This window comes from Penicillium hispanicum (genome assembly GCF_028827665.1).
Source record: "Penicillium hispanicum strain IBT 35686 chromosome Unknown utg000002l_segment0_segment0, whole genome shotgun sequence".
NCBI classification, from domain to species: domain Eukaryota; kingdom Fungi; phylum Ascomycota; class Eurotiomycetes; order Eurotiales; family Aspergillaceae; genus Penicillium; species Penicillium hispanicum.
Window position 1 is genome coordinate 540,673 of NW_026623194.1, and position 15,020 is coordinate 555,692.

Consider the following 15,020-nt stretch of genomic DNA (forward strand, 5'->3'; position numbering starts at 1 on the left):
ATATTAAATAATAAGATTAAATCCTATTAAATAATAAGACCTAGTCTTATTAAGTAATATAACAGACTAGATATATAAAGATATTCATTCATTAATATATATTTAGTTCTTCACATTTAATCCCTCACTATTATTTAAAATAACTAGATTAAAATATAACTTATTCTTGTTCAACTTCACATTGTTTAATACCCTAACCAATATCTAACAACCTTAGGAGCTTACCTAGAGATAGCTATCTCTAAGTGACTGACTTGGTTAGCGCCCCTGATTAACACACCTTTCAGGACAAGCACCTCACGGACTCTAAGCCCATATAAGGCTGGGTAGGCGGTAGTAACGAGAGACAGGCAAGCTTGGAGGGACTGTGGCTACCAGGAGAAGTATCACCTTTGAGGCAGCGAGGCTAACACAGCAGTGGACGATTGGCCGGTGCGTGACACCATCCCCCCCCCCCCCCCAGCCTAATATATTATCTATTTATTTAAGTAAGCTTTCACTACATATTTCGCATATATACTCGAAGTTCAACTAGTGGCATAAAGCACAAGAGTCTTCTCGGCCAGATAAACTTAAGCGCTTCATATAAATCAGCCAGACCAAAGTAGGATCTACTATACTTAATAACTATCCTTTAACAATCTTAAATTAATAACAGATTATCTATATAAAATTGTGCTACTGATCGATATTTCTACAGGAGGAATTCTAGAGGGGCTACGAGTCTTTACCTATTTTTCCATTAGTGCTTCCTAAGAGGGTTTAACTAGTAATCGCCGACACTAATGCTTGAAACCTAGTTACTATTGGAAATCTTGAACTGCGGCACACAACTTTTTCTTGCCCTCGGCCTAGTCATATTCAATAACAACCTCTAGGGCTAAGCCTTGCCACTGCACCACTGTATTACAGCCCAGCAAACTAACAATATATCTCTTTCTAGTACCTGATGATGGAGGAGATCACACGGAACGAGTGGAAAAAGCGTACTTGCTCATCAAAGAGAGGAAGAGAGAGAGAGAGCACGCAAGCTATCTATATAGCTGGAACCACAGTCTGCACACCTCAGGCAGCAGCCATCAACTTCTAGAGAACAGACTTTAGAAACTTATCAGGTAGGATTCTTTAAGGGACGATAGTGAATGGATATTGGTGTAAGAGCTAGAATTGATAGCCCACCCTATGGCATTCATTGATATTTCTATGGCGAGATTGACAAGACGATCCCATACCTCTCACTTTCCAAATAGGGAATATATCTGAATAACCTCGGGATACGGTTCTAGTGAGAGGAACATTGAATGTTTGGCTTTCAATACGGTCTTTCTCGTCATTTAGTTCCAGACGGATTTTCCCTTCATATATAAATAGACCATCTTTCTTCCAGCAAGCTCTTCTCTCCCCTCACATCTTCCTCTGTCCTCTTTTGAAAATCTCTCATCATCTCCACTACCATCTGCGCATACTATTCCAACACGCCATACGATGGCCACCCCATCTCCTGCTTCCAAAAATGAATGCATGGCATGTCACAAGGCCGAAACCAATGAACACCGGCTGAGATTGTGCTCTCGCTGTCGCACCACTCTGTACTGCTCCCGCGACTGCCAAAAGACGCACTGGAAGGCCCACAGATTTCTATGTACCGAGCAGGTCGACCTAGCCATGCGCATGGTTGTGTTCCTTGGAACCGAGCTACTGCAATTCGACCCCATCGATCGACCTGGTACCTCGCACGGATTGCAGCTCCACCACCACAAGCCCTTCACTGCCATCTACGACCAACTCTGGCTGTGGTATCGGCCCAAGATGGACGTCTACAAGCTGCTCATCGAGACGTACCGCCTGCGCATCGCCGACGACTTCAAGGAGAACGGCTACATCCACGCCGGCAGTGTCTACGGCGGCGCCGCTGATGGCGGCATCGCGAACTTCCGCAAGTTCCTCGACAAGGTCGGTTCTCGCCACGACCTGTTTCCACCTTGGTGGAATGCCTCGCATGCGAGGGAGTGCGTGTGTTTCGGGATCGTGCCCTCGCGCTGGAGCTACCTCGCGCGCATTGTTGACGACACTGAGATCAGGGCTTACTACCAGCTTCCGACGATGCCGACCCAGCTGCGTCTCTTTGCTGCGCAGATCTATGGAATGGGTCCTGGTGGCAAGGACAGCAGGGACCTCCTGTTTCTTCATTTGGTCAATGAGTGGGAATGCTGGGCCGTGAAGGCGTGAAGCTGAGAGCTCAGACTGCGAGACAAACAAGCGCTGAGAAAGGAGGGAGCGATGAGAGTCGATGTCTGTTGAGATACTCTGTCTTATTGCCTTGAGGTATGCCACCGATTGACAATGTTGGTTCTCACATGTAAGCACAAATGAGAATGGGAGATTTTTCAATTTAGTGCATGCGTGTCTGGCATAGATACACCGTAACAAGTTTATTGGGAAAGGGGATCTGGGAGTGGGATTCTCCGCCTCGGATTTATATATCCAGACACGATTTCCGTGGCACTAAACATTTCCATCAGCCACCTGGGCACATTCCAAGGTTTCTTTCATTCCATGAAATCACCAGTCAAATTTTCCAAGGCGCTTCAAGTCGTAAAGATTGAATGAAGCATCGTTTATTTCTAATATCGTACAATTTTCAAGACATGGCAGCCGTGCCAGGGTATTTATAGTTAGGCGAGCCTGGAATCCCCAAATCCTCCTCAACGCCGAAATATGGTACACAGTTTATACAGTAATGCAAATATGTCTAGATCAAGGCCTGGCCGCGGAACATGCCCTCGCGAACCTCGCGGACGACATCCTTGCGATCCTTTTTACCAACCAGGACAATACCCCGACCGCGCTTGCCCATACGGCCTAGACGGCCCAAGCGATGGATGAAGTCCACGGTTGTATGCGGGACATGGTAGAGTACCACATTCTTCACAGCCAAGGTGTCAATGCCTCGTGAAGCAATGTCTGTAGTCACAAGGACTTTGGTGTTGGGGAGGCGACGAGTGAACTCGGGCTTCTTGTCGGGAACATCGAAAGGAATGGACTTTTCCATGCGCGCCCGCTTTCGAGCTAACACAACCTCTTCAGCAGTCGGAGGAAGGTCAATCTCAGTGAATTCAGCGAGAATTTCCTCTTGCTTGCGAGAGCTTGAGTCGCGGGACAGGGAGACAGCGTCGATGCCCTTGGAGTGAAGGAACTGAGCGACCTGCTCTGCCTCTTCCCGCTCGTTGACAAACACAATGATCTTCTTGACCTTGGGACCCATGTATGATGCCAGAGGACCGTATCCTTCGCCATCGGTCCCTTCCCCTGCTTTTCCGATCGACCAGATCACATCTGCGCACGCAAGATTCCGGTTCCCGCGGTAGGGCTCTTTGTCGATATCCACCACTCCCAGCTGCACGCGACGAGGAACAGCGTGGAGATTCGGGGTCGTCAGCCGCTTGATGTCAGGGTAGAGCTTCCGCATCTGATTGTCTAAGCTGCGGGGAATAGTGGCCGAGCAGAAAATCAGTTTCTTGAGCGATGGGGCGGCTTTGTTGATGACCTCGGTCGTAGTTGGCAAGAATGAGCGATCCATCAGAGAGTCGGCCTCATCAAGAACGAGATGACTGACCCGGCTGAGAACGTACGGGTTCGTCTTTGCAATAGACGCTAGGAGATGCGGTGTGGAGACGAGGATGTCGATGCCGTCTGGATGGAAAAGGGTATTGGTGATCCGGCGCGGCGTGAGATTTGAGGCGATCATTCCCGAGCGGTATTTGATCTTATGAGCAAGGGATTTTACCTTTTCTCCAACCTGTGATACCAATTCAGACGTTGGAACGAGAATAATGGCCCGGGGGCGGCCCGCATTGGTCATGGGGGGTTCCTCGGGCTCGAGATCGAAGGTTTTATTCTTCATCTTTTCCTCCCGCTCCGCCGCCTTCTGCTGCTCACGAATCTTATCCTCTTCTTCATCTCGTGCCTCTGCACGCTTTACAGCATCCACAACGGGCAGAAGGTATGCCAAAGTCTTTCCCGAACCTGTTTCCGCCGCAAGAAGGTACTGGTCGTACTGGAACTCGTCCTCCACCTTCTTCGGGTTCTTGCCATTTGCTGAATCACTCAAAAGGTGTGGAATAGCAAGTCGTTGGATGGGGGTTGGGGTGACGTCTGCGAGACCGGGAAGGGCTTGGGAGAAAATTGACTGCCGCACCGCAGGCAATAGAGGGAAGTGATCGAAGCTGGTGATGTTCGCAATTTTGGATTTGATAGCAGTCCGGCGACCGTAGGTGATCGGCGAGAGTGTAGTCTGCATCTTCAAAGCTTTGTAGAGGGGGCTTTCAGTCTTTTGCGGTTTGCCGTCTTCACGGGATCGCTTCAAAGCGGCTTGGGATCTCGGGCGTGAGGTGTCGCGAATCCGGGCGACCGTCTGATTCATTCCCGCAAAAGGACTATCTCGACTTCGGCCCGGACGTGGTTTTTCAAGGGAGGATCGCGCGACATTATGAGACAGAGCCATACGAGCGGACTTTCGGCGCTCTCGCACGGTGGCCATGGTTCGCGCAGCCTGCCATGATGTAGGAATGGCCGCAATAGAGAGACTGGGAAATCTAGGTTGACATAGCAAGCATATTGAGGATCGAACAGGCAGTGGCATCCTGTCTAATTGACGACAGCAGGATTCATGAAGAAAGATGACAAGCTGGAGGCAGAAAACCGGACAATCAGAAAAGTTGCCGCGCCATGCCTTATCGGGCCTAGTGCCGGTCCTGAAACCTGACATCCCAGGCTCTCATGTCACCTGACCGGAGTCGTGGCTGAGTCAGCCACACGCTCCCCACCGTTGCCATGGAGACTCCCGCGACTGTCAACACCACAACTTGCTTTGGGGTAACAATCCACTTCCGATCCATGGAAATAGATATCGATATCCGATCCATCCCCTCCTCTTGTTCCTCTACATCCCTTCGTTATCCCTCTGCCTTTGCCTCTTGTCTGTCAACTGCCCCCGGGCCTTGATTGTTTTGGTTGTCGTCGCCTCGCTTGGTGGCACCCCTACATTCCTGGCACGATCGACACGATTTTCCGCCCTCCCAGCACATGTACCAGGACTTGCTGGCAAACACTTCCCACGCGATTCCTGGTATTCATTAGCCAAAGGTATGCCACCTGTGATCGCACCCCGACTCACCACCTTTCTCTCCTTTCGGCTTGCGCCTCGCCTTGTCACCGGAAGGCATGATCAACGGCTGACATATTTCAGAGCTACTGTCGTCACTGCTTAGTTTCCTGCAACCATATCCATACATTGCGAGGATCGCAGAGTTCCTATCACCAGTATGGCCAGTGGACTGGGTCAATGGCCGCTGTCTGAAGTGAGCCCGACGGCGCAGCGACGTAACTCTCCCATCTGGAACCAGACGACCAAGGTACTGTTATGCTCTCCTCTTGGTGGGTCCATGAGACATTGCTCTGACTATCGCGATAGATGCCCAACGGCGAGTCACCTGCTTATGATGTCTCACCTTTGAACAATACAGCCTCTCCGCGTCTCTTCTGGAAAGGTCGCGACTCCCCGACCCCCTTCGCCAGGGGGTCCGAAAACCGAATGCCATATGACCCAGAAGGCTCCTACCTGCCCGCCAAACGCCCATCTTTGGAAGATCTGAAGCGCGTGTCGCGAGTCAAGAACCATAACATGTTCCGAGAGGGTGGGCAAGAGTACGACCCTGTCCAAGTATCAGTGCCTCATAGACCTCTTGCTACCGATCGGTCGCCAAATCGTGATAGCCAGATGAATCTTGCGAAGGCCCAGTTTGCCGATGACGATTCAGCAATGCAGCCCCCTAGACCGCCGTCCCCTAGCAAAGATCAGCCGACGCCGGGTAAGTCTTCTTTGTCGAAAGGCAGCCGCTATGGCAAGGGGTTTGACCCCAGCGATATCTGGTCGGAGTATGACAGTGCTGGTCACCGACATGCGAAGAGCGTTACATTTGATGCGGCACCTCCTCAAGTCAATGAATATGAAATGCGCACACCCGATCCCTCCTCCATTGCTTCTGGCTCTCGCGAAAACAGTTATGACTCGGAGGAGGAAGAGGAGGAAGTCAGCTTTGAACATGAATCATCAATGGAACGCGATGACAGCTTTGACGCTTCCTTGGAAGATATTGAAAAGACACCGGTTGTTCTTCCGGAAGAGTGGCGCTTCATGAGTCCCGACAGTGGTAACGGCGATGGAGATTCGATCGATGAACACGTCAATGATCATGATGCGGAAGAGCGACCAATCTCGCGCGAAGGAGAGTCCGGCCACCATGCTCGGGTTGAATCCCTTGATTCAAATGGAGAGCGCCGTCCGTTGCCGCCTCTTCCCTCTGTGACACGCATGTCTGGCTCGCAACCCGCTTCGCCTGACAAGCTAGCTGGTGCCTTCGAGCTTGGAAGTGGAAGCCAGCGCGGCTTGCCTTCAGTTCCCGCGGCTGCATTCTACGCCAAGTCTGATATCAATGGCGCCATGTCCCTAGAGGACAGACTGCGACTGATGATGTTGCATGAACAGAAGCCAGAAGAAGTCGAGAGCAATAATGAAGAACACGATGAGCCATCGGTGGAAGACAAGGAAAACGAAGTTGGCCAGGAGAGCGAGCAATTGAAAGAGGATTTGTTTTCTCCTCCGCGCATCTCCCGTGATTCAATCTTGAGAGACATTCGCAAGAACGACAGTTATGAAGACGATACCTTCGAGGATGACTCTCACATCGCATCGAGCCCCAATCCTTACGAACATTACGACCCCGATGTCCCCATCCCTTCTCTGGAAATTGATGACGATGACTCTTCTAGCGTCATAATCAAGGAAGAAGCTCGCGACGAGGACTTGTATGCCATCACTGACTATTATCAACATCCCTCCGATAACAGCCTCTCGTCTCGCGACCAGCGTGCCAAGTATGATGATGAAAGCAACTACTCTCTCCGATCTGCTCTGGAAAATACCGAAAACGATGCCGGCAGCAAGGAGTCTGGACAAACCACCCCTGTTGCTGGAGCCGAGCCTGTGACCGCCCATTCCACGCAGCAGGCTGAGTCTCCAAGCAACGCTGAACCCGCTGAAAGCCAACACTTAGACATGGCTTCGATCCGCCAGTCTCTCGGACGTCCTGTGACCCCGGAAATCAAGGAGGAGCCTAGTCCCGAACCCTCTACGCCGGACTCGGTCATTCGGCACCCAATCGAGGATAACGACGAGGACGAGGACGAGGACGAATATGAATCTGAACAGGAGGCCGAAAGCTCCTCAGACGAGTCGGTGCCTGAGCCTATCGCGACCATCAGAGCTCCCGGTGCCGGTCTGAAGACTCGACCATCGTTGACCCCCGCCGACATGGAGTCCATGGCTGCCACTCGCCGTAAGATCAGTGGCCAGCACCCACCCCCGATGCCTTCCTTGACCAAGCAGATCTCGAATGAGTCTGAAAAGTCCGATGGTGAAAATAAACCCGCTGATGCCGCCCCTCAGCTATCCCTGCCTACGAACTTTGCCCAGCGACAGACTAGCCTGATGCAGCTCGACATTCCGTTCAGTATCCAGGAAGAAAGCCTTGGATCCGGATTGACCAAAGAATTCGATCGCGTCATTGAATCCCAAAAGGTTGCGTTCGATCTCGCTCTTTCCCAACTTGTTCCGCATCCCCTACCAGCTTCCCAGCGACACAGCTTGCTGGCCCCTCAAAACTTAGGACTTTCTGGAACTCCCAATTTCTCAACGTTGGCTAACCCGCCCTTCCCAAAACAGAGAGGATACCTCATGCGCCAGAATACGAAGGTTGTCATCGCTACCAACCGCAATGACGAGGAGCCTCCCCTACCTACGGAACAAACCACAGAGGACCCACGTGGTACGCGGTCTGCTGGCTCGTCTCCTCGCAAAGCCAGTCAGCAAACCTGGACGACGGTTCCCTGGAATGGACAGATGCGAAAGCCGAGTGTGAAAATGGCCGGTGGAGTTCCAAAGAAGAAGCCCGTTCCTGGCGCTGCCCCCCCGCTGCCCGGCCAACAGAGCAACGTACAGGCGCCTCATGCTACCATTGAAGAGAATGAGCCCGTGATGAACGACACTTTCGAGGATGGTGAAGAGAGGGGACGTCTGTTCGTGAAGGTGGTGGGTATTAAATATCTTGATCTTCCTCTCCCGCGCGGTAAGTTCAGTTTGTTGTTCGATAATTATTCCAGTCGCTGAGACCGTTATAGGTGAACGATCTTATTTCGCCTTGACTTTGGACAACGGCCTACACTGTGTGACAACATCCTGGCTCGAATTGGGCAAGTCGGCTCCCATTGGGCAAGAATTCGAACTTATTGTGCAGAATGATCTCGAATTCCAGTTGACCCTCCAGATGAAGGTCGACGAAAACAAGATGTACCCGCAGGAAACTGCCACCTCTCCCTCTCGCCAAAAGGCCTCGGCTCTTAGTCGTGTCTTCGCCTCCCCTCGCCGACGCAAGGAACTGGACCTTAAACAGCAAATGCAATCTTCTCAACAAAAGGACGTGAACGCCCCCATTTGGGACCGGCTTCGCAGCTTAGTCGCCCGTGATGGGAGCTTCGGTCGTGCCTATGTTTCTTTAAGTGATCATGAGAAGCATGCTTTTGGTCGGCCATACACTGTTGATGTCGGATGCTTCAACGAGTGGGCTGTTGACGAACAACCGAGCAGTGTAAAGAGCAAGAAGAGCGCAACTAGTGTAACTGCTCAGCGTCGCCCACCGTACAAGATTGGCAAGTTGGAACTGCAATTGCTCTTTGTTCCCAAGCCGAAGGGCGGTAAGGACGAAGACATGCCCAAGAGCATGAACGCCTGCATCCGTGAAATGCGCGATGCGGAGAGTGTTGCTGCTCGTTCCTGGGAGGGATTCCTTTCTCAGCAGGGCGGAGATTGCCCGGTAGGTCACCCTAGCGCAATCATTCAAAACGCGTTGCTTACAGATCCGACAGTACTGGCGCCGCCGTTTCTTCAAGCTTCAGGGCTCTAAGCTGACAGCCTATCATGAAACCACCCGGCAGCCGCGTGCCACTATCAACTTGGCTAAAGCAGCCAAGCTTATTGACGACCGTTCGTCTCTCACCAAGAAAGAGACTAGCACTAAAGGTGGCGGTCGCCGCAAGTCTGCCTTCGCAGAGGAAGAAGAGGGCTACATGTTCGTGGAGGAGGGTTTCCGTATTCGTTTTGGCAATGGCGAAGTGATCGACTTCTATGCCGACAGTGCCGCCGACAAGGACGGCTGGCTGCGAGTCATGTCGGATGCTGTTGGCAAGGGCTCGACCTCGGGCAACGGCGCGATTAAGCCCTGGGCCGACCTCGTACTCAAGCGAGAGCGCAGCATGAAGTCCCGGCGGCTGACTGCTGATCGCCTGCCTCCGACCGGAATCCCTTCTGCCCCCGGCTCGCCTGTTGGCAAAAGACAGAGTGGTATGATGGCACCCCCAGCCTCCGCGGGATCGGCGGCGCCGGTGTCCCAGTCCCCCCGGCCCCGACACAAGCACACCTATTCTCAACCGGAGATGCCCAGCGCCGAAGCCCGCCGACAGAAGACTCGCTCTCTGATATTCTAAGCTAGCCTTGGAAGTCCCTCGCCTCGAGCAAAAGCCCTCTTCACTTCTTCTGTCCATGATGTTGAGTTGTCACAATAGCCTCTTTACTATTCCCCCTTTGTGGATGTCGTTCCAGATCACCTGTTTCCTTCTCCGGAGGCACATTTCTTTTTTTTTCTATCTCTGTTTCTACTCTCACGGTGTTCGTGTACGATCCACTTTCTCCTTTGTTTTTGGCCACCATCTTGACACCACGGCTTTGTGTGCAGCAAGGGCAATATGACAATGCTATGACCCATGACTGCAGGACACCTCCAGACGATTTCCTTCGAGATCCTGCTGTACGTTAATGAGACCTACACCTGGCTTTTCCTTTCATACGTTGATACTTTTGACCGGTTACAAATTTGATTCTGTTCCGCTTGATGCAGTGATGTCTCGGGGAATTGACTTGCTCTCCGAATACCGTAGTGATGCTTGGACTATTCTGTGGGATAAACGGGTCAGGATGGAAGAGCCATCGATCCTGGCTGACCATCACACGCCTGGGCAGCTCATTCCGTAGGCAACTTGCGTCATCGCCGTTGGACCACAAGCAATGCCCCGCCGACAACACGCAGCCTCGAAATGTCACACGGCCGTCAGTACAACTGTGAGCGTTATTAGTATTCTCACTGCCACCAATCATGTTATATTTCGTGCTTGTCATTAGCTATGTCTTCAGAACCCGGATGGCGCATTTATCAGCATTCCTCCACATGAGAGGACTATGGCGTGCTGTCCTGACAAATAGAATACCAAACCCCGCAACGCTCGACAGTTATAAAATCGACAACTGCAATTCGAATAGGGAATTATTCTTCCATACTTTGCGTTCAATATCACGCACCTTATCGCTCCAAACCCTATGGCTTCAGCAGCTGTCCAGATATCCGGCGGCCACGGCCCCGTCCTCACCCAGAAGCCCGCAGTGCCTGTCTCTGACAAGCCGCATCATGTCCAGACCACGTTGAACTTCCTCAAGGAGCACGAGGACGGCTCTCCTCCAAGCCCTAGCTATGTGGGGAAGCCTGAGACGTATCACAAGCCAGCCGTGACTCTTCCCGTCACCGTTCACGATGTCAGCGGTCACGAGCTTGACTATTCCCTTGACAAGCAAGGGTTCCAGTTCTACTATCATGAGAGCGCCGAAAAGGACTTTGTGGATGATGAGAAGATCCAGCGGGAGTATTACCCAGAGACCGAGAAGCTGCTTAAGGATGCGTATGTCTTCACTCTTCATCTGCCTCGCATCCCCACGCCACAACCAACGAGACGGCCAGCTAAGTAGAGACACAGTACTGGAGCCTCGCGCGTGTTCATCTTCGACCACACCATCCGCCGTGCGACGCAGGACACGTCTGCCGGCAACAATCTCCGCGGACCAGTGCAACGCGTGCACGTCGACCAATCCTACCCAGCATCCAAGAACCGCGTCATCCACCACCTCCCCGACGACGCCCCCGAGCTCCTGAAAGGCCGGTATCAAATCATCAACGTCTGGCGCCCGATCCGCACCATCCTCAAAGATCCGCTGGCCGTGGCGGATGCGCACACGGTGCAGGAGAGCGACCTCGTGGGAATCAAGCTCATCTACCCCGACCGCGAGGGAGAGACGTTTGGCGTCAAGCCGAACCCGGATATCAAGTGGTATTATCGCTACGGACAGACGCCGGACCTGGTGACGTTGATTAAATGCTTTGACTCGAAGACGGACGGCAGGGCGCGTCGGATCCCGCACTCAGCCTTTGTCAATCCCGAGACGGAGAATGAGGCTGGGCGGGAGAGTATCGAGGTGCGCGCGCTGGTGTTTCATCCAGAAGATCGCGAGTGAATGTTTTGTGTCGGGCTACGTAAGACTGGAGTTGTATCAAGGCAGAAGTTCAAGATTGTCATGACCAATGGAACATTTCATTTCGTATACAAGGCATCGTCATTATCATTTTACTAAAGACATTTCTTTAGTGCGAGGATGCAGCGACCTCCTTGACTGCTGCCGCGATGTCCTCGGGGGCCAGGCCCTGGGCGTTGATCTGTTCATACAGGCCACCACAGCCCTCCTTGATGGCACCGACGGCCTTGAACTTGGGGGTCAGCTTGCGCTCCAGCAGGTGCGTGCCCAGGCGAGAGCCGAGGCCGGTCTTCTGGGCGATGGACTCGACGACGAGGACGAAAGGAGTCGAGCCGTAGGTGCGAATGGCGTCTTCGTCGACGATGTTCAGGGTGGGCTTGTTGATCAGACCCACGTCGAGACCTTCCTTGCGAAGGCGCTCGACGGCATCGAGGGACCGGTATAGCATGTCACCGTATGAGACGATGTACCCGGCGGAGCCGCGGCGGATGACTTCCTCCTTGCCGGGCACGAACTCGTAGCCCTCGCCGAACAGCTTCTGGTCGGTGCCCTCCTTTAGAATGTACGGGACCTTGGAGCGGGTGGAGAAGATGAAGCGCATGTTTTTCTCCCAGAAGACCTTGTTCACCACGGCCTTCATCTGCTCGCCGTCGGCTGGGAAGTACAGGTTGGTGCTCTCGGCGTCCATGAGGCCGTTGTCGGCGAAGAAGTGGTTCAAGCCGAAATGGCAGGTGTTGTCGGCCATCTCGTCGACGCCGCTGTGCGAGAAGTGGGAGAGCACAGTGCAGTTGTTCAGACGGGCCATGGTGATTTCCGAGATGCACATCTCCAGGAAGGCAGAGAAGGTGGAGAAGACGCCCTGGCGCTCGCCGTTGCTGCCGAAGCCAAAGCCCGCGGCGGCAGAGAAGTTGCCGCGCTCCATAACGCCCGATGCAACAAAAGACTCGGGGTGCTTGGATGCGATGGCCTTCAGGCCCGTGGACCCAGCCAGGTCGGAGTCGATGACCATGACCCGGCGGGCAGCCTCTTCCTTGCTCAGACCATCGAGGATGCCGTTGACAGCCTCGCCAAAGATGGAGCGGTTGGCACCCTTGTCCTTGCTTGAGCCCAGGTACTCGTGAGGGTTCGAGCGGGCCTTGATCTCATCGTAGAAAGCGAGCTGCTCCTTGCTGTATCCTCTCTTGGTGAGGTACTTGCGGGCCACATCCACCGTGATGACATCGTGCGCATGGGTCTCGCCTTCAATGCCCTCGATCCCGGCAGCCATCGTACGGTCCACGACCACGGCTGCAGGGCCCTGGTGGGTGATGACTTCGCACATGGCGCCGTATAGCGAGTCTACGTTCTCGCCCTGGGCGCGAACAACGTGCAGACCGTGCCCGGCCAGAGTGCGGGCGATATCATAGCCCGGCAGGTATTGTGAGGGATGTCCGGCAATGGTCACGTCGTTGTTGTCGACGAACAGCTTCACGTTGAGTTTCTTAGCCACCGCAATGCGGGCAGCTTCGGCGTCGTTTCCTTCTTGCTGCGAGCCGTCCGAGCCCAGCAGAATGATGTTCTTGTCCTTGTTGGCCATGGCGATACCATTGACCATACCCCACATGTGTCCGAGACGGCCGGAGCTGAACTTGATGCCGGGGGTTAGGCCTAGCTCGGGGTGACCAGGCAGCTTCGAGTTGGCATCGCGGTAGTTCAGGAGGTGCTCAGGATCGATCTTGCCATCCATCGCAGCCAGCAAGTACTGGGTGGCAACACGATGACCAGCCTCGTCGAACAGCGCGTCGACGAACCCGTTGGGGTTCGCATTGATGAAGGCGAGGAGGATGCAGACTTCGGGCGCGGTGTCGAAGGGGCCGCCCGTGTGGCCAGACACGCCGCGGGCAGCACCAGTCGCGGTGAAGGCGATGAGGGCATCACGGAAGATGTTGATGTTATTCAGAAGGTCCTTCTTCTGGTCGATGGAGAGGGTCGCAGTCTTGGGGTCAAGCTTCAGCGGCTTGAACTGCTTCAGATCCACGGGAAACTTGTGTGTGCTCGCCATGATGGAGGTCGGATATGTGTGAGAGTGAAAAGGGAAACGCCGCAACGGCGAGAAATTAAATTCCGCAAGACAATCGCAGCGCCAAAAAAAAACCGGATAAGCTGCGTCCGACGAGGGGTGTTGACGTCATGGTTGGACGGTGGAGTGGTGATTTCTAGAGTTCCATCGCTTTGCAAGTTTCCAGAATCCAATGGAGCCGGGATGTCGAGGTTACATAATGCCATCCATTGCAATCAATCCTTTGCAGCGTTCGAAATTGTCTGTATCATATGCTAGGTCGAAGGACAGTCCTGCAGAAATCAGCCGCCGTGTTGCGCATGTTGATATTGACCCCAAGCCAATATCTTTCCACTAGAATTGAAGCCAATTGAGCTCTACACATTGTTTCAGCTTTCACTTGATCAATCTGCAGTCTAAGCGCCAACGAAGGCCGTATATGTAGTATGTATCAGGATATTTCCTGCTTCGTCTGTCAAACGCATGAGCCAAGTGGGGCGTTGGAGACTTTAAAAGTGGAACGCGATCGCCACTTTAAATTCATGCTGTCCGACCTAGTTGACGTATTGCAGTCAGGAAACCTGAGCAGACAACTCAGTACGAAGAGGGTAGCTGGTATTCTTTACTGGGCGACGTTAAAGGCGGAAATGAAAAAGATAGTTCGGATGTGTAGAACAGCTGCATGCACTCCGATGGAACTGTTGACAAGAACAACGCATCTAATTTCATCTTCCAATCTCACGCTTCTTCGAGGAGAGACCATTTAGAGAAAACCTGCCATTTGGTAATCCCAATCTTCACGGCGATTTCATTTTGTTGATAGCCACAAAACAACTGCCGAAGGGAACCTGGTCCACGTCAACCCTAAGTCTTTCTCCACCTCAGCCAGCTCTATTTCCCGAGGATCTTTTCTTGACCTATCTGTGAGATCTGTGATCGGTATTCATGACCTTGGAAGCACCAACCAACCCAATAGAACAACCCAATAGAACCAAGACAAGTTCAATGGCCACACGCATACTTGCTGGTTGTCCCGCAATTCTTCGGCTGGTCCCGAAGTGTAGTAACCTGGTGGTACCTCTACACCGAGAAGAGGGAGCTCGATGCGGTGATTTTGGAGATCAACAACTCCTATTGGAAAAAAAGCAACGTCTTGAGCGAGATCAACATTTGGCCAGGATTTGAGCCCTCTTAAAGGGACGGAGGGAACCGAGTATCTGGACTCCACAGCTGAGAACCACCGGTTATCATGACGCGAAGACCGCCGTGAAAAAAGAAACAAAACCAACTGGCTATGCCGTCGACTCAACCGCTCAACGGCTCATTGTATCCGACCCTCTGCTTCTTGTCTCGATCCTGGAAAATGGGTCGGTTCAGCCGGCGACTTCATCCTCGCTGCAATCAAAGTCTGGCACCACCTGGCAACTCTAGCGTCTACTTACGCCGAGTCGCTGGGCTTCCACGCGCACATTCATGGACGAATATATTCTGTCTTCATCCGATGTCTTCTCT

General features: G+C 52.8%; 6 protein-coding genes across 6 annotated transcripts; 3 read left to right on the plus strand and 3 right to left on the minus strand.

Moving 5' to 3' along the window:
* Positions 1-1,485: 1,485 nt before the first annotated feature.
* N7459_001968 (zinc finger MYND domain-containing protein) lies at positions 1,486-2,229 on the plus strand (the record flags this gene model as incomplete). The annotated part of the gene is made up of 1 exon (XM_056941153.1): positions 1,486-2,229. The coding sequence occupies one exon, from the start codon at positions 1,486-1,488 to the stop codon at positions 2,227-2,229; it is 744 nt and encodes a 247-aa protein (XP_056803008.1).
* A 523-nt stretch (positions 2,230-2,752) lies between these two features.
* mrh4 (ATP-dependent RNA helicase MRH4) lies at positions 2,753-4,540 on the minus strand (the record flags this gene model as incomplete). Its single annotated transcript, XM_056941154.1, has 1 exon — positions 2,753-4,540. The coding sequence occupies one exon, from the start codon at positions 4,538-4,540 to the stop codon at positions 2,753-2,755; it is 1,788 nt and encodes a 595-aa protein (XP_056803009.1).
* Positions 4,541-4,955: 415 nt separating this feature from the next.
* Positions 4,956-5,225, minus strand: N7459_001970 (uncharacterized protein; the record flags this gene model as incomplete). The annotated part of the gene is made up of 2 exons (XM_056941155.1): positions 4,956-5,125; positions 5,177-5,225. 2 exons carry the CDS (start codon positions 5,223-5,225, stop codon positions 4,956-4,958), a joined length of 219 nt encoding a protein of 72 aa, XP_056803010.1.
* Positions 5,226-5,324: 99 nt separating this feature from the next.
* On the plus strand, positions 5,325-9,600 carry bud4 (uncharacterized protein; the record flags this gene model as incomplete). The annotated part of the gene is made up of 4 exons (XM_056941156.1): positions 5,325-5,414; positions 5,474-8,186; positions 8,239-8,930; positions 8,983-9,600. The coding sequence occupies 4 exons, from the start codon at positions 5,325-5,327 to the stop codon at positions 9,598-9,600; spliced, it is 4,113 nt and encodes a 1,370-aa protein (XP_056803011.1).
* Positions 9,601-10,486: 886 nt separating this feature from the next.
* Positions 10,487-11,452, plus strand: N7459_001972 (uncharacterized protein; the record flags this gene model as incomplete). Its single annotated transcript, XM_056941157.1, has 2 exons — positions 10,487-10,842; positions 10,918-11,452. The coding sequence occupies 2 exons, from the start codon at positions 10,487-10,489 to the stop codon at positions 11,450-11,452; spliced, it is 891 nt and encodes a 296-aa protein (XP_056803012.1).
* A 127-nt stretch (positions 11,453-11,579) lies between these two features.
* N7459_001973 (uncharacterized protein) lies at positions 11,580-13,511 on the minus strand (the record flags this gene model as incomplete). Its single annotated transcript, XM_056941158.1, has 1 exon — positions 11,580-13,511. One exon carries the CDS (start codon positions 13,509-13,511, stop codon positions 11,580-11,582), a length of 1,932 nt encoding a protein of 643 aa, XP_056803013.1.
* Positions 13,512-15,020: the final 1,509 nt, after the last annotated feature.